Consider the following 27,159-nt stretch of genomic DNA (forward strand, 5'->3'; position numbering starts at 1 on the left):
AGCACTCTACCTGGATGACCTGATTTAATCATTATAGCCACTCCATCAGGAAATGGTAACTACTAAGATTACTTTCATTCTACTGATGAAGAAAATGAAGCTCAGAGAGGTGAAGTCATTTTCTCAAAGCCACACAGCAAGTAGCTGCCCAAGCCAGAGCTTGACATAGGGGTGTGGCTGTGGCGATAATGCACTGGCTGATCTGTCTGGGGACAGCCCACACTAGCCTCCTCAATCCAGGAGAGTTTTAGCCATACTCTTGTTTTCCTGGACCACCTATAACTTCTAAGGTGCATGGGTGTTTGCACTTGTGAGGCCAAGTGTCTGCTTTTTCTTTAAAAATACCCCAAAGTAACAGAAATAGCGCAGTCATCTTAGGACACTGGGCATCCCTCTTTTTCTGACCGCTTTGATGTACTTGGGTTGATGGAAACATATTGCCTCTAAGAAATTCCAGCTGTGTGACTAATAATGAAGGCAATAATAGCAGCTAACATTCATTAGGCACCTGTTAGGCTCGGCTCTGTGCTGAGTGAAGAAGGGACTATTGTTCTCTCCGCTTTAGAGGAGAAAAGAGGCACAGAGAGGCTGTGCCTTGCCCAAGGTCACACAGCTTGGGCAGTAGCAGAGCCAAGTCTTGGCCTCAGATCCCACTGAGCCCTTTAATCCCTGTGCTTCACGGTCTGGGCACATCCTGAGTTGTGCTGGTCTCAGCCCTGCAGTCAGTCACAGCATCTGATCAGGCATCATGTGTTGAAAACCTACTTACTACAAGCCAGGCAAAGGAAGGGAAGAGGAGTCTCGGGCAGTGGTCTGCAGTGGAGGGTGGGTGAGGGTCCCAGGCCAGGAAGAACAGTCCCAGGGTGATGGGATATTTGAGTAAGGCACCAAAGGAACAAATGGTGTCAGGAAAAGGGGAAGTCATTTGGAGCAGGGACCCGAAAGAGGACAGGGTTACCAAGAGCAAGATCTAGCTTCACAATTTTGTATTAATTCTGTTTAGGGCCTGTGGGGTTATTTGTAGGAGTGCCTCATAGGGACTTATTTGATGATGGGAGGTATCTGAATCAAGGAGCTGGGAAGGATAACTTTGAACTGCACTTAGCTACAAAGGTTGTGTGTGTGTGTGTGTGTGTGTGTGTGTGTATGTGTCTGTGTGTGTGTGTGTCTGTGTCTGTGTGTCTGTGTGTCTGTGTGTTTGTAAGGAAGAGATATGGAGAATGCCAAATAACTATCTTTTTGTCATTTTTAACAATTGCAATGAGTTTTGGGGGTGACTATTTTGGTCTGTTTTGTCATCCCATATACATGCAGGGCTGCTATATTATAATTCTGCAGGCTTAAAGTGTTCTTTAAATTTCTGTTCAATTTACAGAGACAAGGTTTTGTCTTACACGTGCCCTCCAGCTTACTATGGCTCAGCTCATTCCCTTCCAATGAACTGAACTATTTTTAATTCATGGTAGCACTTTGCTACTCATTCAGCAATTTCATTTCAACATTCTCCAGTGAATGTGTGCCCCTACTGGTGAGTTAATACTGCTTCTACAACTGTGATCCATTCCTGTAACATGAGGAAGTTCAGGCACTTCTAACTTTTAGTTTTGCTTAAAATGAACTTGTAACTTCCTACCATCCCCATTGGATGCTTGTGTAACAGATAGTGTTTTAGCTTTATTATTTGTGCATGAGACTCATTTTTGGCTTAGAAGTTCTACCTAGCTCAATGCCTGACCACAGAGGAACTTATGCCCCAATTTCCTCCCACACAGACCTTGATAAAAATTCTTCCTACTTAAACTCTTAGGATTTTTTTCCTTTCTTTTTAGTGTATTGATTTGGACTTAGGGGGTCGCAAGGAAAAACGGAATTTCCCTGGGATCTTAAGCTCCCTCTAGCCAGCTTGTGATAAAGCTGTTCAGGGCAGTGAGAGAACCCCACAGCTGGTTTTGGGGAACAATTTCAGCTTTACTCCCATTTCTATATCTCAATGAAAGGTGACAATATAATCAAGGAGAATCTCATCTTTACATTCAAAAAGAAATCCTATACTGCTGAAGTCATTTAAAAGGTTGTGGTTAATGGTCAGAAGCATTTGGGTTTATTCCCAGCTCACCAGATGTATGACCATGAGCAAGCCTTTTTGGGCCTCAGTTTCCTCATTTGTAAATGGGGATATTAATAACATCCACCTGATACAACTAAAAAGAACTGGATAAGATCATGCATACACAAAGACTGATGCATAGTAAATGCTAAATAAATGTTAGCTCTATTAGTCCCAGGGCACTGACCCAGAGAATGCTTGGCTCCAATACTTCTGCTATTAACTGTAATATTAATATATCAAGGTAGAGAGGAACTAGTATAGGCATATGCAGCAGCTAAGACTATGACCTTTTTTTGGTGGTTGCTGTTATAAGGAATGATTGATTTTTATCACTAGGAACCCAAACTGTCTCTTCAGTAACATTTCTAATTCATTTGCTAAAACATTCTTTGACAATCAGACTTTTCTGCTTATGCCGTTGAATGGTCCTCAAAATAGAACAGAAACATCAGATTGAGTCTATCTTGTGGTAAATGTGTAACATTACTATAATGTGACATCAGCCAATGCCATTGTCAATCAAACTCACCACACTGAATCCTTGGTGAGTTTGGAATTCACATTCCCATCTTCTTCCAGGAAGATGTCCATTTGCAAATTGGCATCATTGTCATGGGCAGAGAAATAATTGGTAACAATTCTTGCTGGTATTCCAAGGCATCGTAAAACTACAGGAAAGGACAGACCACAGCTAAACACATCACCAGCATTTAATAAACACAGCGAAAAAATCCTTCTTGTAGGGGACTTTCTTCCTGACCAACCTGAAAAGCCCTTTGGACATGTTATCCTCAAATGTTCCATGCTGGAAAAGGGTGGTCATTCAACCCCATGGGGGTGGTAGAGAGAAATCTTACTGTGTGATCCTTCAGAATTGCAGCTGGTGTCAAGTGAAGCCAACTAGAGTAGAATCCCAACAGGGTTCTAACTGTTTCATTTCTAAGCATATGATCATCAATGTGGTATTATTTTAGTCCCATGAATAGGACTATGTTCCTGAAAATACAATTTTAAAAACCCACTAATAGGAAGTTAGGAATTTACAGAGCAGGTCCTTGGTGGAGTTTGCTCTCTTGGCCAGAACTTGCTCCTGTGACATGCATTGGAGGGTGACACCACAGATTCATTTTAATTCATTTTAATAGATAATAAATTATCTGAATACCTTTCTTGCCATATGTACCTATTGATTAAACTTAATCCAAATGCCCTCCCGGGCTCCCAGGACACCAGACATCAGGGCTCACTGAAACTAATTCAGCTGACAATTTTAAGATTAATGACTTGGCTTGCCTTTTTATTTTCTCCTTCGGAATAGTTTAGCATTTTTAACCAAAGACTACCCACCTCCTTCAACAGAACAACCTTGGAAGTCCAAATTGGAATCTGGTAGAGATTCAAGGGTCCCCCTCCTTAAAGGACTTGATCTTAATGCCCCAAACAACAGTGACAGCTGCCACGGGCCGCCCGTTCCCATCTTCCTTTCTTGATTTTCAGCCCTGTTCACCCAGGGTCTTACCAATAAAACAATTGCCACTCTCATTCTGTTTCTGGCTGAACACTAATTCACATTATCCCAGACACGACTTGGTCAAGAGTCTGCCTTACTCATAATTTCAAGAAAGTGAGGCTTGACTTTAGGGCACCTGTTCCTCCTTCCCCCAATTTCCATCTTCAGGTTTACTCTCATTGTGACTTCCCCACTGTGTGTTTCTGCCTTTTCTTAATTTACCGCCAAAGCCTGCTTTCAGGCATAGATTGGATAACCTTTTTATGCCAAAGACATGAATGGATGTAAGGTGTTCACTATTTTATCTTGTTGTGAGCCGGAAGGAATTACACTGGGATAGTGAAACTGTAGGCATGGGGAGAACTTGGGTCCTTTCTGTCTTCCTAAAATCATTCCACAAGAGTGGTTGCCTCTGTTGGGCATCTTTTACCTTGTCTTGGTTTGGGAGCCTCGAGGGAGGGGATGACCTCCAGCCTTTAACCTACCATGAAGTTCAGGCTTCTATTTGGAACTTCAGAGACCAGTGCTTCTAGGGGACTATACTTTTGATTTTCATTGCTCCCGAGAAATATGTATTCCTTCTTCCCTGGGTTATATTTAAATGGCTAAGAAAATAATCTTATCCTGTTTAATACTACGGGAAAACAAAACAAAACAAAACTCGTGACTTTTTTTTTTTTTAATTTAGATCACCAAGTCTTAGACTGTTGAGACTTCGAGCTAAAACAAATAGGTTTTGTAATCATTTTTTAAAATGACCTCCCTCCAGCCTCCAAACCCTCCCTTTGTTTTTGATTTAAAAAATGTTAACTAGGTAAAAATTCTTTATTAATGAGCAAGCAGAAAGGACACCCCAACTTGAGCTTAATGTTTCTCCAAGGCTGTAGAAATGGCTTGTGAATGAAAATCATTACCAATGATGAAGACATACTGAAATAAATGTATTTTTAAAAATATCCACTGAATTAATTGTAATATCATCTGGGCCTAGAGAGGCAAATGCCACTTTGAAAAATGATGCATGACGCTGAAGAGAATAGTTCTGTTCTCATATGCTTTCTTCTACAGATTGGATGTTGGGTGGATTAAAAACCAGAGGGGAAACTGGAGAGGGAAAGATTGTTTATTATGTTCTGATCTCTAATTGCTCAGGGGCATTGAGACATGTGGAAAAATGAATATGAGACCACCTGCTATAATATCTTCCATAACTGGGATAAAAATTAAGTGGATATATTTATAAAATTTTCAATAAATAAATACGCATATTTATACAACTTCTCAATGAGAAATAAGCAATGTATATCTTTCCTTATTTATTATTTTAGTTTTAACCGTTTTAGTTTTTTTAAAATGTGGTGGCTGAAAAGAAAATGGCTTTTTTCTCTATATTTTTACTGTAACCCTCTATTTCTTTGGGTGTTAAGTGATAGATTACACAGGAAATAGTCTATCATTCTTTCTATAAAGATTCTGCAGTCAAAGAGAAACTATGAGCATATTTGGCGCACTACAATTTAATTATGCATTGACTACATCCCAGAATGCTTACCCATAAATTCCATAGTGTCAACAGGGGCTGTTATGTCTCTCTGTTAGGTTATAGATAAAATGTCTTAAAGTGACATTTCCTTTACATTAAAAAGAAATTACTCTATTGGATACTTACATGTGTTAAAGACACCAGCAAAAACCCAGCATTGGCCATACCGGACTGGATTCTCAGAGCTCCGGTATTCCAACAGAATGTCAACACTTCCAGTCCAGGCCGATGGGGGGACGCCATAGGCATAGATATTGTCCCAGGATCCAACAAGGACACCTTCGTCATCTTTGGCATTCACCTAAATGAGCCCATGAGAAGTGAGAAGGAAGAAAGTTCATTTAGGTTTGTCTACTCTAGGCTATGAATGGCGCAAGCTATGGCTGCCATTGCCTTCTATATGTTGTGCTCAGTGAAAAGAGTTCCACTTCTGTTCAATTTACCATTACATTGTCAGAAAAAAAAGATGCAAAAACTAAATGTGCAAGAGGAGACCAAATAACCAAGATTGCCTGTTAAATAGCATATTATTATAGCAAGGCAAAGTTGAACGGCAGATAGAAGGAGTGTGACAGCTATCTGATTGGAAGAAGACATACATAGGACACTTGATTTGGGCTAGATTAGTGCTCAAGAGTGATGTAGGGAAGAGAGGAAGAAGACCTACAAAAGATAAAATCTCAAGTAGGGATCTTGTCGTGGTGGAAAGAGAATTCAAAACTCACAAATGAGAAGTTAGTGGTCTAATGGATTTTGACTTTCATTTTGAGTGGTAGACTCTAATGACTTGAAAAAGTTAACAGACGTTGTCTTGGAATCATTAAGAGTTAAGAAAATAGATTCCTATGGGATGCTTACAGAGGGTTTTTTGTTTTTGTTTCTTTTTTCTTTTCTTGTCTTTCTTTCTCTCTTTCTTTCTTTTTAAGATAAGGTCTCGATCTGTCACGCAGGCTGGAATGCAGTGGCACAGTAGTGGTTCACTGTAGCCTCGAACTCTCAGGCTTAAGTGATCCTCCCTCTTCAGCCTCCCGAGTAGCTAGAACTACAGGTGCATGCTCGGCTAATTAAATTTTTTTTTTTTTTTTGTAGAGCCAGGGTCTTCCTATGTTGCCCAGGCTAGTCTTGAACTTCTAGGCTCAAGTGATTCTCCTGTCTCAGCCTTCCAAAGAGTTGGAATTACAGGTATAAGTCACCATGCCTGGCCCAGAGCTTCTTTTTTCCTTTGTAAAATTCACTTAAGTATTCCTTCTTATGATTGTTTAAACAGATTAAAGTTTTAGAGTTTTCTTAGAAGGTATTTCTATTTCCATAAAGAACCTGGGATGTTATGGTTTAAATATGGAAGAGACTTTAGCAGAGAAAGGCAATCCTGAATATCTGGGAAAAACTTGCCACACCTTCAGACTACATTCATCTTATAGCAGCAGACCTGAAGTTCAGGAGCAAAGACCTTTTGTGTTTAGATAATAAAACAAAGGCCAAGAGGTAACAGTTTCAAGGCATCTTGCCAGTTTTTTTCTGGGCACTGCTGAATCTACCTCTCTTGGTGTAACGTTGATCATGTTTAATTACAGTCAGAAGAGTTTAGGTAGGGAGTACAGGAGCTTTTCCAAAACCTGGTGCCATTTCAACAGTGTTTACGTTGACATTACAATGGTGTTGAGCCTTGCTACTTGAGGCATCCATGGATCAGCAATATTGGCATTCCCTGGGAGCTTGTTAGAAATTCAGAATCTCAGGCCCCTCCCAGAACTCTTGAATAAGAATTTGCATTTTTACAAGATCACTGGGTGATTTGTGTGCACATTAGTTTAGAAGCACATGTCTGAGTTATAATGCAGACATTAGTAAGCAATGTGAAACATATGATTGAAGCATGTGTGTTTTGATTATGAAAAATCACAGAAGAGACATTAGAACATGGTGAGCTTTTATGTGTTTGCTGCCTCACCAACTAACAACTAACAACTCAGCCTCTTTTTGCCTAGACCCCTCTTTTTGACTTGCTGTGTCTAGTTGTAGAGAAGTCTGTCTTCCCCACTGATTTATCAATTCATTGGGAACAAAGAAAAAAAATCTCCGTCTTTCTGAGTTCTACCAAGGGTTAGCAAAGACTGGATGCTCTGTAGTTGTTCAATAATCACTTATATAGTCAACAAGCATATAGGAAATGTACATTTGAGTAAGAATAAGACCTTATGCCTGGAGAGAGATGGTCAAGAAACCAATCAAGTGGATGTAAAGATTACTGATATTAAGACAGAAAAATGTAGAGGTAGAGCAGGAACCTGAGGAAGGGAGTTATCAGTTAGGTTGGAGGGTGGTGGTGGTGATGCTGGGGGGCCTAATAGAGGGAGATGACATGCAAACTGGCCAGAAAAGGCCATCTACATAGTAGAAACAGTTTTAATAAATGTGTAGTGTCATGAAACAATATGGCAGGCTCTGGGACCTGCTAGGAGCTCTGCATGGGTATTATGTAAGTAGGCAACACTGAATGAAATAAAAAAAATACTGGAAGAAAACATGCAAGATGTGCAAGCATCTTTTACTGCGGATGGCAAACCCTTCACAAATTTGAGATTTACTCTGGCACTGAGTGGCATTTCCCAAGGAGGGTCCCTTCTGGGGAGTGTTGTCTAAAAGATCACTATTCAATTTGGTTTAGACATGCTATCTTCCCCCTTTAACGCTGTGTCCAGTCAGGTTAAAGTGAAGAAGAACTTCAGTAACCACACAGTTAATTTGTTCAATGTAGGAAAAAATGAACTCTTTGGGGGTCTCTAAAAGACTTTGTTCAGCTAATTGCAAACTCATGCCTTTGATATAAATTTTGACTTTAGCTTATAGAGTCATGAAATGACTGGAGTGCAGCAGGCTTTAGCCAAACATTCTGGCTATATTAAAGATCAGTACTTCTCCTTGCAGTTGGATTGATTATTTAAAAATCTGTATCCATTCTCGTGAAGATTGAAGAATGCCTTGGTAGGCTATGACGTGGTTTGGTCTTTGTGGGTAGGTAGGTTTAGCTTTGAACTCACATTATCATTCCCTTATCACTGAGACATAAAATAGGCTCTATGAATTTCAGAGGTAAAGGCTCCTAAATTGTGGTCCTGATAAGTGATTTTCAAACAGATAGCCATTAATTACAAGGGCTATTTATAGCATAGGGCTGAACTCAATCAGCTAATGGGAAGAGTAAGGAAAAAAAGCTCTGTCCTCTACAGACCTTTTAATTGTTAATGCTGAGCTGTTCCCCTGTTGCTGGATAAATCACAACTCTCATTTATTAGCATTTGGGCAGATTAGCTACTGTTTTGTAGTTAGAACATTGATTTCTGGGGAGCTCAGGCCCTGAAAGAGGTAAGTTTTTAGTGACAGATGTAAAGGGTTAAAATAATATCTCCCGTCCTAAACAACAAGATATGTTTGGAGGACATGTTTGTCGTTTTACATGCCACAGTTGGCTGTTTTAACACCCTCTCATGAACTCAGGGTTTGACCAGTGGCAGAATAAAGGGTCTTGGTCTTGGGTCACTGGTGGTCAAGTAGACAATACAAGTCCAGGACTAGGTACAGGAGGCATTATTCACCTTCATTAAGGCTACACTAAGTTGCCCCCCCATAATACCTACAAAATTGGAAAAAAATTTCAAAAACCCCTAAAAGTCATTATCAGCAACCTCAGTGGCATAACATAATGCAATAAACTTCAAAACATGGTTCCAACAAAAGATGAGGATTATGGAGTGAAGCAGAGAGGCAACATGGCTCAGCTCCTAACCTTAACCATCTTACCGGCTAGTCAACAAAAACCTCAGATTTCTAATTTATATTGCAAAATATAGAAAGTTATAATTAAAATGTTGATCTTTTTGGTGAGGCATATAATCCCAGCACTTTCAGAGAACGGGGCAGATGGATCACTTGAGGTCAGGAGTTCAAGACCAGCCTAGCCAACATGGTGAAACCCCGTCTCTACTAAAAATACAAAAACTAGCTGGGCATAGTGGCACATGCCTGTAGTCCCCGCTACTCTGGAGGCTGAGTTAGGAGAATCACTTGAACTCGAGAGGCAGAGGTTGCATTGAGCTGACTGTACCACTGCACTCCAGCCTGGGCAACAGAGTGAGATCTTGTCTCAAAAAAAAAAAAAACCTGATCTTTTTATTGTTCTGAACAGAATGGTGGAAACACCTGCTGTGGAGAAATGAGTGAAAAAGGGTCTGCACCTTAAAAGAGGTAGAGATTCTGGAACACAATTGGGAAACAATACAAGCTGAGCGTATCCCCCAATAGAACTGAGATATACCTCCAGTTGGAGGGGGTGGGTTCTGGAATGACAGATGTAGGAGAATCTTAAGGGAAAGAGTAGACCCTAAGCATGCTACCAAAGATTGTTCATCTTCTAAAACTGTATTCCTCACTCGAATCTCTTGCAGAGTACTGAAGAGTAGATAGAATGCGGTACATTGGCTTCAAATTGTAGTTCAGCAGCGAGATCAAATTAATCTTAGATTGAGAAGAATTTCATTTATTACAGCAAATAGAACGTCTAGAGACAAGAATGATGCAAGTTTGAGCACAAGTATAGGGAAAAGAAACTGCATGCAGAGGAAGAGACAGAGAGAGAGGGAGATACCATGAAAAAATATACACAGAAGAAAACAAAATTAAGGAGCATAAGTCATTTTCTCACAACCTTTTAGGAGATCACAGACCAAAGCAACAAATTGAGGACCAAATCATACCATTACAGAGCTAATAATAAATTATAAATGGCAAGAAACAGAATACATATTATTAAAAATAAAAATTAATGACATAGAAGAAAACTTGAGATATCAAAGAAAATACTAATAAAAAACCAAAGTGATGAACTATTTAGAGAGATTCTAATAGTTCCATAGTTATGGAAAACAAAGATGATACAACATAAAGATAATTAGTGTCCTTCAAATAGAGAACCCAAGGATTTGGATCATCATGGTGGATGGGAGGCAGGATTAGATTGCAGCTCTGGACAGAGCAGCATATGGAGGCTCGTACTGTAAATTTTAGATCCAGGTTGACTGCAAGAACAAACCAGCAATCCTGAGAGGACCCACAGACTCTCTGAAGGAAGCAGACTGCTCCTGCAGGACCCGAGAGACCCCCCCAAATACTGTGAGTGTCCCAACTGCAGAAGTGGGAAAGGGAGACCTTCCTCTCCCAAACACAAATCTCCACTGGAGAAGCTGAAGGTCTGTCTGTGGTAGAAGTTTCCTACTTCACCTAGAGCTGGGTCAACTTGGAGAGCTGAGGGAAATACAGGGGTAGAGGAAGTAGCAGAAAGGCCCTGGGAGCTTGCTAGGTCCCCTAGCAGGCCATCCCTGCCTGGCACCACAGAGATCCATCAGAAGGGTGGACAGAGGAGCAGAGGATAAAACTCCACATAGAGAAGGAAATCTCTAGCTGAACTTTGTAGCAATTTGAATGGGGTGAGAAGCCTCCTGGCCAGAACTTGGGGGAGGGTGCAAATCCGGTGTGCAGACTCCACAGGTGTGGAATAACCAAGCCCCTTTCTTTTGCAGCTGGGAGGTGGGTAGACTGGGTCAGGTTTTTAAGCCCATCTTGCCCTCTGCCTGGAAATGGACTTAGGGCTGTTGAGGGGGGCACGGTGGGAGTGACACCGGCCCTTTGGTTTGCATGGCAGCTGGGTCACTCCTGTGACTGCCAGCTTCCCCCCACTTCCCTGACAACCTGCATGACTCAGCAGAGGCAGCAATAATCCTCTTAGGTACACAGCTCCAGTGACCTGGAAATCTCACCCTCGTCCCCCACAGCAGCTGCAGCAAGACCTGCCCAAGGAGAGTCTGCGCTCAGACACGCCTAGCCCAGCCCCCAGTTGATGGTCCTTTCCTACCTACCCTGGTAGTGGAAGACAAAGGGCATATAATCTTGGGAGTTCTGGGGCCCTGCCCACCGCTGGTTCCTCCCCATACTACCACAGCTAATGCTCTCTGGAAAGCGCCACCTCCTGGCAGGGGGCCAACCAGCACAAAAATAGAGCATTAAACACCAAAGCTAAGAACCCTAACAGTGTCCATTGTACCCTCTGCCACCTCCACCGGAACAGGCGCTGGTATCCATGGCTGAGAGACCCAGAGATGGCTCACATCACAGGATTCTGTGCAGATAATGCCCAGTATCACTCCAGACCTGGGTAGACTTGCTGGGTGGGTAGACCCAGAAAAGAGACAATCACTGCAATTTGGCTCACAGGAAGCCACATCCATAGGAAAAGCGGGAGAGTACTACATCAAGGGAACACCCCATGGGACAAAATAAATCTGAACAACAGCCTTCAGCCCTAGACCTTCCCTCTGACAGAGCCTACCCAAATAAGAAGGAACCACAAAACCAACCCTGGTAATATGACAAAACAAGGCTCTTCAACACCCCCCAAAAATCACAATAGTTTGCCAGCAATGGATCCAAACAAAGAAGAAATCCCTGATTTACCTGAAAAAGAATTAAGGAGATTAGTTATTAAGCTAAACAGGGAGAGACCAGAGAGAAGTGAAGCCCAATGCAAGGTAATCCAAAAAATGATACAAGAAGTGAAGGGTGAAATATTCAAGGAAATAGATAGCTTAAAGAAAAAACAAGCAAAAATTCAGGAAACTTTGCACACACTTTTAGGAATGCAAAATGCTCTGGAAAGTCTCAGCAATAGAATTGAACTAGTAGAAGAAAAAAATTCAGAGTTCAAAGACAAGTTCTTTGAATTAACCCAGACCAACAAAGACAAAGAAAAAGGAATAAGAAAATATGAACAAAGCCCCCAAGAAGTCTGGGATTATGTTAAATGACCAAACCTAAGAATAACCGGTGTTCCTGAGGAAGAAGATAATTCTGAAAGCTTGGAAAACGTATTTGGGGTAATAATTGAGGAATACTTCCCCGGCCTTGCTAGAGACCTAGACATCCAAATACAAGAAGCACAAACAACACCCAGGAAATTCATCGCAAAAAGATCTTTGCCTAGGCACATTGTCATTAGGTTATCTAAAGTTAAGACAAAGGAAAGAATCTTACGAGCTGTGAGACAGAAGCATCAGGTAACCTATAAAAGAAAACCTATCAGATGAACAGCGGATTTCTCAGCAGAAACCCTATAATCTAGAAGAGATTGGAACCCTATCTTCAGCTTCTTCAAGCAAAACAATTATCAGGCAAGAATTTTGTATCCAGCGAAACTAAGCATAATATATGAAAGAAAGATACAGTCTTTTTCAGACAAACAAATGCTGAGAAAATTCACCATTACCAAGCCACCACTACAAGAACTGCTAAAAGGAGCTCTAAATCTTGAAGCAAATCCTGGAAACACATCAAAACAGAACTTCTTTAAAGCATAAATCACACAGGACCTATAAAACAAAAATACAAGTTAACAAGCAAAAACAAAAAACAAAAAAAAAAGTACACAGGCAACAAAGAGCATGATGAATGCAATGGTACCTCACATTTCAATACTAACATTGAATGTAAATGGCCTAAATGCTATATTTAAAAGATACAGAACTGAAGAATGGATAAGAACTCACCAACTGTCTGCTGCCTTCAGGAAACTCACCTAACACATAAGGACTCACATAAACTTAAAGTAAAGGGGTGGAAAAAGGCATTTCATGCAAATGGACACCAAAAGTGAGCAGGGGTAGCTATTCTTGTATGAGACAAAACAAACTTTAAAGCAACAGCAGTTAAAAGAGACAAAGAGGGACATTATATAATGGTAAAAGGCCTTGTCTAACAGGAAAATATCACAATCCTAAACAAATGTGCACAGAACACTGAAGTTCCCAAATTTATAAAACAAAAACTAATAGACCTAACAAATGAGATAGTAAGACAATAGTAGTGGGGGACTTCAGTACTCCACTGACAGCACTAGACAGGTCATCAAGACAGAAAGTCAACAAAGAAACAATGGATTTAAACTATACCTTGGAACAAATGGACTTAACAGATACATACAGAACATTTCATCCAACAACCACAGAACACACATTCTAATCAACAGTGCATAAAACTTTCTCCAAGATAGACCATATGATAAGCCATAAAATGTGCTTCAATAAATGTAAGAAAATTGGAATTATATCAAGCATTCTCTCAGACCACAGTGAAATAAAACTGGAAAGCAACTCTAAAAGAAACCTTCAAAACCATGGAAATACATGGAAATCAAGTAACCTGCTCCTGAATGAGCATTGAGTCAAAAACAAAATCAAGATGAAAATTAAAAAATTCTTTGCACTGAATGACAATAATGACACAACCTATCAAAGCCTCTGGGATACGGCAAAGGCAGTGCCAGGAGGAAAGTTCATAGCCCTAAAGGCCTACATAAAAAAGACCGAAAGAGCACAAACTGACATTCTAAGGTTACACCTCAAGGAACTAGAGAAACAAGAAAAAACAAAACCCTAACCCAGCAGAAGAAAAGAAATAACCAAGACCAGAGCAGAACTAAACAAAATTGAAACAAACAAACAAAAATACAAAAGATAAATGAAACAAAAAGCTGGTTATTTGAAAAGATAAATAAAATTGATAGATCATTAGCAAAATTAACCAAGAAAAAAGAGAGAAAATCCAAATAACCTCACTAAGAAACGAAACAGGAGCTATTACAACTGACACCACTGAAATACAAAAGATCATTCAAGGCTGCTATGAACACCTTAATGCACATAAACTATAAAATCTAGAAGAGATGGATAAATTCCTGGAAAAATACAACCCTCCTAGCTTAAGTCAGGAAGAATTAGATAACCTGAACGGACCAATAACAAGCAGTGAAATTGAAATGGTAATTAAAAACTTCTCAACAAAAAAATGTCCAGAAACAGACAGATTCACAGGAGAATTCTACCAGACATTCAAGGAAGAATTGGTACCAATCCTTTTGACACTATTCCACAAGATAGAGAAAGAAGGAACCCTCCCTAATTCATTCTATGAAGCCAGCATCACCCTAATACAAAAACCAGGAAAGGATATAACCAAAAAAGAAAACTACAGACCAATATCTTTGATGAACACAGATGCTAAAATCTCTCACAAAATACTAGCTAACTGAATCCAACAACATATCAAAAAGAGAATCCACCATGATCAAGTGGGTTTCATACCAGGAATGTGGACATGGTTTAACATACACAAGTCAATAAATGTGATACACCACATAAACAGAATTAAAAACAAAAATCACATGATCATCTCAATAGATTCAGAAAAAGCATTCAACAAAATCCAACATTGCTTTATCATTAAAACTCTCAGCAAAATCAGCATACAAGGGACATACCTTAATGTAATAAAAGCCATCTATGACAAACCCAAAGCCAACATAATACTGAATGAGGAAATGTTGGAAGCCATTTCCTCTGAGAACTGGAACAAGACAAGGAGTCCCACTCTCACCACTCCTCTTCAACATAGTACTGGAAGTCCTAGCCAGAGCAATAAGATAAGAGAAAGAAATAAAGGACATCCAAATAGGTAAAGAGGAAGTCAAACTGTCACTGTTTGCTGACGATATGATTGTTTACCTTGAAAACCCCAAGGACTCCTCCAGAAAGCTCCTAGAACTGATTAAAGAATTCAGCAAAGTTTCCAGATACAAGATTAATGTACACAAATCATTAGCTCTTCTATACATCAACAGTGACCAAGTGGAGTATCAAATCAAGCATTCAGCCCCCTTTTACACACATTGTCAAACATGAAGTACTTCAGGGAATATAGTACCTATCATAACCAAACTATTAATACTTGAAAAGTGATATCAAAATAATTAGGGGCTGAGTCAAACAAAGAACCCAGGAACAGAGACTCTGATAACAGATTCAGGGCTGAGAAACATCTATGTAAGTTAAGCATCTTTGGGATTTACAGTTACAGATGAATTTTAAAACTTGATAATATAAAAACAATAATCATCCTAAGAAAAAAGATAGGAGAAAGAGGAGAGGAACAGTGAAAATGGTAATGTTTTAGTGTGTTGGTCTCTCAGTTAATTGATACCATCTAACATTAAAGTATAATTTAAAAGTACATAATTACTTTATTCTTTTAATGGTTTTTATAATTTTTAATAACCTTAGGGAGACCTATTAAGAAATGATATCTCTTGTAGTGAAGAAATATTTATTTGAAGTTTGATAATTTCTTCTGTTGCAATTTAGTTTCTTTCCTATTAAAGTAAAATTTAATAAAACTTAAAATTAAATAGAATTTGGGTACAATTATATGTAATCCTTTTAAATTAAGTAGCATGACACCATTTGGTATAAATACAAACAGATCAATGTAACACAATAGAGAACACAGAAATAGACTCACACAAATACAGTTAACCAATTTGTGATAAAGTTGCAAAGGAAATTTTATGGATAAAGGATAATCATTTCAAAAAATGGGGTGGCATCAATTGGATATTCATATGCAAAAATATGAGCTTTGATTCATACCTTGCACCATATGTAAAAATTAACTCAAAATGAACCTTAGACCTAAATATAAAATCCAGAGTTATAAAACTTCTAAAAGGAAGCAAAGGAGAAAATTGTGTGATCTTAGGTTAGGCAGTTTCCTTAGATAAAATATGAAAAGCATGATCCATAAAATAATTTGTAAATCAGACTTCATAAAAATTAAGAACTTTTGCTCTTTGAAAGGCCCTGTGAAGAGAATGAAAAAATAAAACTAGAGTGGAAGAAGATATTTGTAAATCCTCTGAGTTAAAAAAAAAAAAACTTGTATCCAGAATATGTAAAGAACACTTGAAACTCAATAGTAAGAAAACAAACACAACCTTAAAACAAGAGAAAAATATTGGGACAGATATTCCATCAAAGAAAATACATGGGTGGCCAATCACAACAAAAGATGCTCAGTATCATCAGCTATTAAGGAAATGCAAATCAAAACTACAGCAAAGTAACACTGGACATCTATTTAAAAGTCTAAGATTAAAAAGACTGATCATACAAAGTGTCTGGGAGGATATGGAACACTTGAGACTCTCATATGCTGCTGGTGGGGATGTAAAATGCCCATCCACTTCAGGAAACAGTTTGGTAGTTTCTTAAAAATTAAACCTATGTTTAGCTTATGACCCAGCCACCTCACTCCTAGGTATTTACCTAAGAGAAATAAAAGCTTACGTCTATACAAAGACTTTTACTAAAGTCTTCCAAGCTAAAGTTTCTGGCTTTATTTGTAAAAGGCAAAAACGGAAAATGGCCTAAATGTCCATCCACAAGTAAATACATGGGCAAACAGTGATTCACCCATACAGTGAAACCCTACTACTCAGCAATAAAGAGGAATGAACTACTGAAACAAAAAACAGCATGGATGAAGCTCAGAATACAGTAAGGAAGCATAAAAGAAGTCTCACAAAGAGTGTATACTGCATGATTATATTTGTGTAAAAGTCTAGAAAACACAAATCAATGTATAATGACAGAAGGCTGAGCAGTGATGGGGGATGGTGCACAAAGCAGGGAGTGGTTTAAGGAAGAAATTACAATAAGGAAAATTCTGGGGGCAATGGATATATTCATTATTTTGATTTTAGTGTTCGTTTCATGGGTACATATACGTGTCAACATTATCCAGTTGTATATTAAGTATGCATATTTTATTGTCAACTAAATCTCAATAAAGTTGTGAAAATCAATGAAGACTTTTAAATTAAACCAGCATCTATAGTATAATATTATTTATGATTTTAAAATTATTTCTCCTGTATAATTCAAAGAATAGAAATAGCTTTAAAACATGACCCGTACTGGACTTCTGTTTAATTTTGATCACTGGAATATGAGCAGATTCTAACTTGATACTGAAAAATAAAGAAATGTGACATTTCTTGATTCTTCAATTTCCTGTAGCGCAGACCTTTACATTTTGTATAGTTACTATTTCTTTCTGCTTTTTAAAAAAAATATGCAAGGGTATTTTTCTCCTCTGTGCACATTTTATATGGCTATGATGAAATGACTTTTCTCTGTTATAAACCTATTATATTCCGTTAAATTTCATTGTTAAAAGTTATGTCCTCATAAAGGCTAGGATTTCTATAACTCTTTTAGAAAATAGTCTTATACCTAATTTTGTCTATAATAGTTTCTTAAAGACCATTGGAAATGAATTTTGATGTTGGGTAACATGAACTAACATCAAAGGCCTAGCGTTAAATTTGGCAAGGAGAAGAATTATTTCCTGTAGAAAATCGTTTCCAGGTTTTGTGAACCACAAGTCCCTAGCTACAGTCTGGTGGTGACCAGACTTAATAACAGGCAGAAGTGGTGTGGTGGATGTCAAATTGTGCTTCATGACATGCTAGGGTTTTGCAAAAGAATCTCAGTACTTACGGTGTTGTGGGGTGGGGCAGGTGAGAACTGAATGTTGATAGTCAAGGCTGCAGTCACCACCTTTCTTTAATAATAGCTGCTCTGCTTTTTCTCTTTTATGTATTTGGATTCAATTGCTATTTGAAAAAATTGTTCTAAAAAATAAAATTTAAAAGGTCACAGTTCTGGGAATGTAGAGATCTGTTTTTGTGCCTGCTATGCCATTTGCCAAGTTACGTCGTAAGGATAGGAAGGGAGATGAGCTGAAGGTCAAGTACTCAGGTTATTCCATGGGCAGGCATCCCAGAAAATGCACAAGAAAAAAGAAATAGGGTAGCAGCAATTCTATTTCTTCCCTTGCCTGGCTCCTCATCCTTGATTTTTTTCTGGGCTTACATGGCACTTACAACAGCCAGGGTCTCCAAAGGAAAGGAAAATCATCTACCATCTCTTTGGTTTTTCATAGTGGTTTGCTTAATAACAAGCTGTATTCTGTCCTGTTGTTGCTGGAAATGTTATTCTCACTCCCTGGAATGTCCATCCACACTCAAACCTCTTCTTTACCTAGTGCCCTATTGATCCTTTAAAACTCAGCTGGTTTCACTCTGGGAATCTTTACTTATCACCTTGATTTGGATGTCCTTACTCTTTGATCACATAGTACTCTTTGCATAGTACTATCCATTTATCACATTGTATTGTGTCATTGGTTAGACTGTCTTTGTTCTTTTACCAGACTTTATGTTCACAGAAGGAAGGAAGGCACTATGCTGTTTTGACTTTGCATTCCCAGGGCTAGCACAGAATGGGAACTCAATAAGTTCTGTTGAATGAATGGATGTGCTATCACTGGAAGACGGCTATAAGCTACCTTTTAATACTTCTTTAATACATCAAGACAATGGGATAGTTAGAATGCCAATAGGCATTTCATTAAAGTTGGCAAGTCGTTTCCAGAATTTACATAGCAATACAAAGGATCTAGAATAATTAAACATAATATTGAAAAAGAAGAACAAAGATGAATGACTACCTGATTTGAAGGTTTACTAGAGGAAAGCAGTAAAAAAGGCAGTGTGGTATTGTCATAAGGACATACATATAAACTAATGAAACAGGAAAGGGAGTCTAGAAATAGATCCATACTCATATAGACATTTGATTTCCGACAAAGTCACCAAAGCAATTCAATGAAGGAAATGATACTCTTTTCAACAAAGAAAGTCTTTGCAACAAACGAAAGCCTTTCCAACAGTCTTTTCAACAAATGCTGGTGGAACAAATGGATAAATTTGGAAAAAATAAGATTTGATCCCTACCTCACACAACACCAAAAGATAACTCAAGATGGATCATAGACCAAAATGTAAAAGTTCAAATTACAAAGCTTCAAAGATAAAATATAGGAGAAATAATGGCAAACATGGGCAAATAGTGGTTCATGTGAAAGTCTTCATGTGAAAAGAACATTTACTGGGGATGACTATTAAAGAACAATGAAAAAATTTGATTTTATAAAATTAAAAAACTTTTGTTACTTAAAATATGCCATTTATAAAATATAACTACAAGCCATAGTTTGGGGAAAATATGTTCTATACATATCTGACGAATGAGAGGTATATACACAGAGCAACTATAACTTAATAATAAAAGTACAAATGACCCAATAAGAAAATCAGTAGACTTGAAAACATGCTGCATATACATATATATATATATAGCCAATAAATGCATTGAAAGATGCTCAACATCATTAGCCATCAGGGAAATGAAAATTAAAACTACAATGAAATGCCACTGTATACCCATTTGATTGGTTAAAATTAAAAAGGTTCAAGACATCAAGAATAGGTGAAGCTGTGGAGAAACTGGAACTCTCATACATTGCTGGCAGGAATGTAAAACAGTAGAGCTGCTTTGGAAAACTAGCCAATTCTTATAAAGTTGAATATATACATACTTTCTGATCTAGGCATGCATTCTTTAGCTATTTACTCCAGATACATGAAAACACATACACAAAAACACTTGTACAAGAATGTTTATAGTAACTGTATTCATAATAGCTTCAAATTGGAAACATCTTAAACATCCATATATAGGTGAATGGATAGACAAATTGTGATATACAATACAATAGAATACTTCTTAATTATGGTAAGGAAAACATTGAAACACATGCAACAGTTGATGGAGTAAGAGAAGCCAGCCCTATTTCTACTGTCTGAATCCATTTATGTAAAGTTTAAGAATAGACAAATGTAACCCATTGCAAAAAATCAGAATAGTAGCTACCTAATGAGGAGGGGATTGACTGGAAGAAGCATGAGGGAAACTTCCGGGCTTATGGAAATGTCCTTATTTTGATTGAGGTGGTGATTACCCCAATCAAAACTCATCGAATTGTGCATTTAATATCCATGACTTTTTACTGTATGTAAATTTTACTTAGATTAAAAAAAAACCTGTAACTAACCCTAATGAATAGTAAGAAGCATATAACTACTGATATATGAATGTCCTTTGGTTTATATATGACCCAAGCTCTGACAGGTGTGGGTAATTAGACTCATTTTTCATGATAACTATGACCACAGGAAATCATTAACCTTGTCTCTCTCAGTAACTGAGGATGCTCATTTGGCCAAAACATATTTTACTAATTGACAATAATGAGAGAAATAAGCAAATGCGGACTGAGGGAGAGAAACTGAGATTTCAAGGTCTCCAAGTGTGGCCTGCTGTTTTCATTGCCATACCACTGCTGCATGGTGTAGAGCTGGTATAGAACAGGCCTCCAAAAATATCTGAATTAAAGGAATGGACGTATGGGAGAGGGAAAAATGCAGAGCAGGAGGAGGAAAGAGAGAAGGATGTCACAGGAGGAGAGAGGGGAAAGAAAGAGGGTATGAAGGGAACCCAAGGTGCACGAAGCTGTGCATATCCTAAAGGGCTGAGCTGGCTTTGCTTTGCTCCTTTGCTATCCATCTATCCTGGGGATGCTGGCCCCAGGAGACCAGAGCAGCACCAACTGCTCAGCTTGGAGGGAGTGCTGTAAAGCATCCCTGTGCTTCAGAAATAGCCTGTGTGATTACAAAATAGCTGCAGCATTGAAACCTCATTCCAGGAAGCAATTCAGGGAAAGCAGACATTTAGATTGCCCGTGATTATCACATTCGAGAGATGGCTTGTAATAAATGTCTGTTTTTCTCCAAAAATATGGGGTGAAGAGGCATAAGAAATGTAAGCTTAATAATTGAGAAACCAAGCTGTCTGACCACAAATGGAAACTTCATTACACTGCTGGCTTTCACCATAAGAGAAAAAAGATAACATCTGAGCAGTTCATTGTCCCCCACTGCCCCCACCTGAAAGAGAAGGAGTGAATCAGACAGAACATGTAAAAGGCATTATATCTGTATCCAAGGAGCTCATGTGACCTGGAGAGAGGACAGACAGAGGACAAATCCAGGGGAAGTAGAAAGTTGTGTGTGAATTAGTGGGGCCAGGAAACTCATGACCCACCCCCAGTGCTACCAGCAACCTTGGATAAAGTTACTTAACTTCCTGATACCTCAGTCTCTCCACCAGCACTTTGGTTATTTATGGAATGAATTTATGCAATTTCTCAAAAGTGGCTATGAAGATACTTTCTGCTAGATAAATTCTATTTTCCCACTGGCTTCCAATATATTTGTCAATTTTTTAAAAATCTTCAACAAACAGAAATGAAAATCCCTGGTGAATAAGGTGACCTTATGGTATTGTTTACTTTGAATATATTAGAGAATTGCTTTGGGTCTGTACCTCCCATTCATCACTGAATTCCCTGGGTCATTTTAGAATCATAGAAACGACTTTCATTCTTAGAAATACCTTGACTTTAACTTTAATGGTTTTCTAAAAAATCTTTTTAGAGTTGGTAATTTAGTACTTTACTCTGTTGGACTACAGTGACACTCTTCATTAATATAAATCAGTGGATTCTCCCAAAGTTGTCGCCCTGAGAGCTCCTACTAATTGATATGCGTTACAATTGGAAAGGTTGCAAGGAACACCAGAGGCTTCTGCCTTTTTCTACTGTTCCAAACTGAGGAACTTCATTCCTGACATGAATCACAGAAAGAGACAATAACACTTTTAAATAAAAGCTGATAGGTTTGGAGACCCAGAAGCTCTGGATGGAGACTCAAGTCCATGACGGAACCTACATCTGGCAGTGGTCACCACCTGGGGAATTTTGACCTCTAGGCATCTGCGGGTTAGTAATGCAGATATGCTATTGTCACTTTTATAAAAGACCAGATGGAAGTTGTATCTTTACCCACACAAAGTGACACTGAATCATATTCAGTGTGGTCATACTCATTATCTGGTAGAGATGATTACCACCACCACCACCACCATTAGAAGTTCCCACTGGCAGTTATATAAATCTGACACAAGAATGGGGTAACAAGGTATTATTACATAATCATGATTTGTTTTGATAGATGAACTTTTTCAAAAAATAAAATCCATATGGGTAAATGTGAAAAAGTTCCTTGGTGATTTAAAAAGGCCAAGGACAATGCCCATTGAGCACCTGGGTCCTTAGATGTATCTACGACCGCTCCCTCCAAAAAAAGAGGTTTAAGCTGCTTTATAAACCAAAGGATGGGTTAGATATTGCTTTGTTATTAAAATTTTTCTTAATAAAACTGTTATGAAAGTACATTGTGACTGGTCTGCATGATCAAGGAATACACTTTAGAAATAAGTACAAACTTTATATGTTTATTTCTGTCTTTACAGTTCATTTGGGATGACTCGGACGTGAAATTTCTAATCAAAGTGAACTTTTAAATGTAATCTGAATATTTATAATTAAGGTTTGTTGCATGAAGAGGTTTGCTCAACGTGAAGCTTCCCATAAGATGACCAAGTAAACAACTGAAAGAAAATGAACAAAACATGGTTTGATAGTAAACCCTCTGTGGAGGTGCTTGGCAAGATATCAAAGTAGTTATGTCCTTACTGTCTTTTCCATGCATGGAAAGAAAAAATCTTTCTAAATACTGGGACAAAAAGGAGGGGAGGAAAAGATGGACAAAGGGAAAATAGCTTTATTTTCTGTTTATCTGTAGGATCACAGATGCATGAGGATCAGAAGCACTAAAGCCCATTTCATCTCAAAGGTCTACAGTCATTCATCTTGTACGGCATCCTAGAAAAATCCAGGACCTACTCCAAATTGTGGTCAGTTTGATTTACTAGCTGAAGTTCAAGATTTTTTTTATAATGCTAAAGAGTACATAGAACATCGATTAGTTAAAAAAGTTTAGTCATGAGTTAGTTCCCAAAAGGCATAGTCAGAGCAAAGTATTAATGGGGATTAATGATGGCATTGCGGTTCGATATTAGCAAAAGGCCAGGGTTAAAAATAAATGCATGCATCTCAAGAGAAGCTGGAAAGTCCAGGATGGCAGCAGTACAAACACTGAAATTTAAAAATATGTAACTATATTGACATTTTTTCTCTCCTTCTACCTTCCTAATTTTCTCATTAATATTACCTTTTTTCTTACTACAATTGAATCAGAATACCATGGAATCAAGTAACTGTAAATGTTGAGATCCTATGGAATAAACTTCAGTTGTGTCAACCTTAGTTTTCTGAATTGCAAAACAAACAAGCCCCCAGAAGAGCAAATAACCCCCTACCACGTTTTTCTTCAGTGCTTATGTTGACTAGCTATTTGTATATAATTTCCACCATGGAGAAAGGATTTCTTCAAATAATAGCATGGTTAGTTATTACTGTGGGACCTCAGACATTCTTCCATCTTTTGATCCAATGTTTAGTCCTGGGAAAACTTTGAGCTATATTTGAGAGATTTGCTTTCCCATACAATCCTATGCTTATTTCCATCAGAGAATTTGCCATGCTGAGCTACAATTTTCTATTTACTAGTCTGTGTTCTCTGTTGGACTGTAAGCTCTGTGAAGGCAGAAACTTAATTTTGTTCACAATTGTATTCCAGTGTTCAGACTGGTAGATTGCCATAAACATTTGTTGAATAAATGAGTATATACTGAGTGTTTTACCACCATCACCACCACCACCACCACTATCACCACCATCATAAATCACCACCACCACATTACCACCATCACCATCACTACCACCACCATCACTCCTACCATCACCACCACCATCACCGTCACCATCTCCACCACCACTACCATCATCATCATCACCACCATCACTCCTACCATCACCACCACCATCACCATCTCCACCACCACTACCATCATCATCATCATCACTATCACCACCATAATCACCCTACCATCACCACCATTATTATCACAATCACTATCACCACCACCATCACCACTACCATCATCACTACCTCCATCACCACCACCACCAAACACCACCACCATTATCATATCATATTTGGTACCTGATCTTCTTTGGAAGCTCATTCTCCAGGGTCCCAGTGCCTATGGCTATTTAGAATCCTCTGATTTATACCTTTCTTCACTTATTGCCTATTTTCAATAATTCGCCTCATAGGGGCTCCATTCCCTTGGGACTCTGTTCTTTTCTAGGAGATAGCGACTCAATTTGATATAATAATTGTGTTATTGGCAATAATGTGTTGATAGTGGTCCTCTAAGGTAATATGATCTGAGAGTAAGGACAATATCTGGTTTCAGCTCAGCCACTTATTTGCTGTGTGACTTTGAGTGAGTGACATCACTTCGAAGGGCTTCTGCTTCCTCACCCAGAGGACTCTTGGAGAGTTCTCCCCATTGCACATGCTGGTTCTGCATGTGTTTCAACACAGATCCTCCACTGGTAATGCCTTAACCTACTGGAGCAAATATGGATGGAGCTGGTATATGTAGGTGTTTCAGTGAATAACGAGCCGTTATCTGCAGTAGCGGCAGCCTTTGCAGAAGCACCTGCATCTCCTTGGGGGAAATTCTCTGCCCATAGTTGCTGCCGGATCCTATCAGTCAGGAGACAGGAACAGGCATGGACAGGTAACCATGCCGCAGTAATGCCAGGTGGTTGCACAGCCTTCCCTTTTCCCCAGAACCATGCTGCCCTTGTCACAGTATGTCATGGCCCACCTTCTTTGATAGTCTGACTTGGGGCTCAGAGTCCATGTCTGGCTTATTCACAGAAACTTGGGGCTAGCAATAGAATGCTTTATTAATGCCATGTGAGTGAAGTAAGTGTTCGGATGGCACAAAGTTAGGCATTCTTCTTAGCTTTCTCTGGCAATTTTCCTAGTGGGAACTGTCACATCAGAAATGCATTGGAAGGGAAGCAGCAATCAAGCAATGCAATTTAAAGGAAGAAGTATAACTTTAGGCAAGTTTCTTCATTTTTTCTAATTGTTTCTCTTTTTTTTTTCTTTTCTCTCTTAAATCAGCCTGCAGTATAGCTTGGTAAAATGCACCATTCAGTATTTAAAGGAGCCTAAGCAAAAGTTAGCATATGTAAGGTTATAACATCTCCGGCCTAATCTCTAGACGATGAGAATACAGGATTTTGGACTTGCTTTCTCCTGGGAAACTCTAATAGCCCCAGACTGTCCAGATTGTCATAACTTTTCCTACTTTTACATCAAAGTGAAATAACAGCAACTCAAAATAAGAACAAGGGAAGTTACTGAATTTACAAAGGAAAAAATAGAAGAAGGGAGAGCACTATTTTGAAGAGTAAAAGAATATTCTTGCTGCCAATGTGGTTTGAGTACAGAGACAAAATTTCACTTTAAAGACAAAGATGCGAGGCCAGCAGAGGTTAGTTATTTACCCTGGGTCAAATAGTAAGTTAATAGCACAACCAGAATCAAGGTCCAATCTCTCGACATGAGCTGAGTCGCTTCCCATATGACGCTGCCTCCACTTTCTTTTCAGTCAAGGACAAAAACCAGCAGGTTTTGAGTGAGTTAGGAAGACAGATTCGCTATGCAGGTGAGAAGAGAGTGTTACTTACATTGCATAGGCAGAGAAACTGAGTCACAGAGGGGTTTAGTGCTGTGGTCCTCACTAAGGGTGATTTTTACCCCCAGTGGACATTTGGTAATATGTGGAATCATTTTGAGTTGTCACAACTGGTAAGGGAACAGTTATGACAACTTGCATCCCCTGGGTAGAAGATAGGGATGTTGTTAAACATTCTACACAGGACAGCCCTCTACAACAAAAAATTACCCAAGGTCACATACAATAAATATAAATATACTGGACAATAAATATTTTTATCTGGGGATTGTGCACTTCAAATCCTTTCTGAGATGGAGTTTCACTCTTGAGTGCAATGGCGTGCTCTCACCTCACCACAACCTCTGCCTCCCAGGTTTGAGCAACTCTCCCCCCTCAGCCTCCTGAGTAACTGGAATTACAGGCATGCACTACCATGACCGGCTAATTTTTTGTATTTTCAGTAGAGACAGGGTTTCTCCATGTTGGTCAGGCTGGTCTTGAACTCCTGACCTCAGGTGATCTGCCCACCTCGGCCTCCCAAAGTGCTGGGATTACAGGCGTGAGCCACTGTGCCTGGCCCAAATTCAGATTCTTATTATCATTGAAAGTTTGCACAATTTGGATTATCGGTGCTTTTCTCAACATGCACCCACCTGTTTCCCGAAAACTCCTTGCCAACCTTCAGAGCTAGACTTGTCCTTGACCACAGTAAGCAAATTTGTCTTTGGGGCCCCAGTCATGTGCTCTGCATCTTGTCCCCACCCAGCTCCACTCTCTCCAGATACCCAGCAAAGACTGGTCTGCTCATCCTCACTGTTTCCCGGCAGCAAGTGCCCTCAGGAAAGTTCTGCCTTCCTTCACTCTCACCTGGGGGTGAACTGAGGTCTATGCGCTATTTTTCTGAAGAGTCCACATGCCACTTATACCACTGCTCTGGCATTTGCAGCCTGCGAAAGGGATTTCTAGCCTCTGTGACCAGGCCGGGAGGTGTTTGAGAGGAATTCAGAACAACTCTGCACCAGCCTTTGTTTTACCTGCGGCCTGGGCCCAGCCCCTGAGAAAACACACACAGCTCCGTCGCCCTGAGACAGGGTTCTGGCTAGGAGTCCACAACTTCAAAACATTTTCTTCTGGGCTCTCTAAGCACGTCTTTTCATACTAATAAAGTCAAATCATTAATTGAGAAATTTAAAGATTTTTTTTTGTCTTTCTTCTTTGTTTAACTGCATTTGGAAATTTCATGATAGATTTCCAGGATTTGTGAACGGGAGAGTATCTGCCTGAATGACCAAAGAACACTTGATTTTTCTTCTGTGTCATTTTTTAAATTGATTTTTGGAGGCTCAGTATTTTAGCTTTTAAGATTATTAAAACTGAACAGATTTTGGAAAGATTCACAGACGTATAAAGGAGCTAATAGAAGTGAAAGTGCTTTTGAAAACCATTGAACATTTTGTATATGTAAACAAGGGTGTGATGGAAATGGAAATATTGCTTGAAATGTCTCAGGTCAGGACCTCTACCCCTTAACACCCAAATTCTCCCCCTCCAAAAATAAAACCAAACCATTTTCCAAATGGATTTT

The 27,159-nt window shown here is 39.0% G+C and overlaps 1 protein-coding gene across 1 annotated transcript in view; it reads right to left on the reverse strand.

Annotated features, from left to right (window-relative positions):
• Positions 1–27,159, reverse strand: part of F13A1 (coagulation factor XIII A chain) — a 183,987-nt gene that overhangs the window by 82,027 nt on the left and 74,801 nt on the right. The window contains exons 7-8 of the mRNA XM_030817263.1: positions 5,290–5,464; positions 2,640–2,778 (exon numbers count right to left, since the gene is read on the reverse strand). Of these exons, the coding sequence (XP_030673123.1) occupies positions 2,640–2,778; positions 5,290–5,464 (314 nt within the window). The remainder of the gene's footprint in view (positions 1–2,639; positions 2,779–5,289; positions 5,465–27,159) is intronic.

The sequence above is a fragment of the Nomascus leucogenys genome, chromosome 8, assembly GCF_006542625.1.
Source record: "Nomascus leucogenys isolate Asia chromosome 8, Asia_NLE_v1, whole genome shotgun sequence".
Lineage (NCBI taxonomy): Eukaryota > Metazoa > Chordata > Mammalia > Primates > Hylobatidae > Nomascus > Nomascus leucogenys.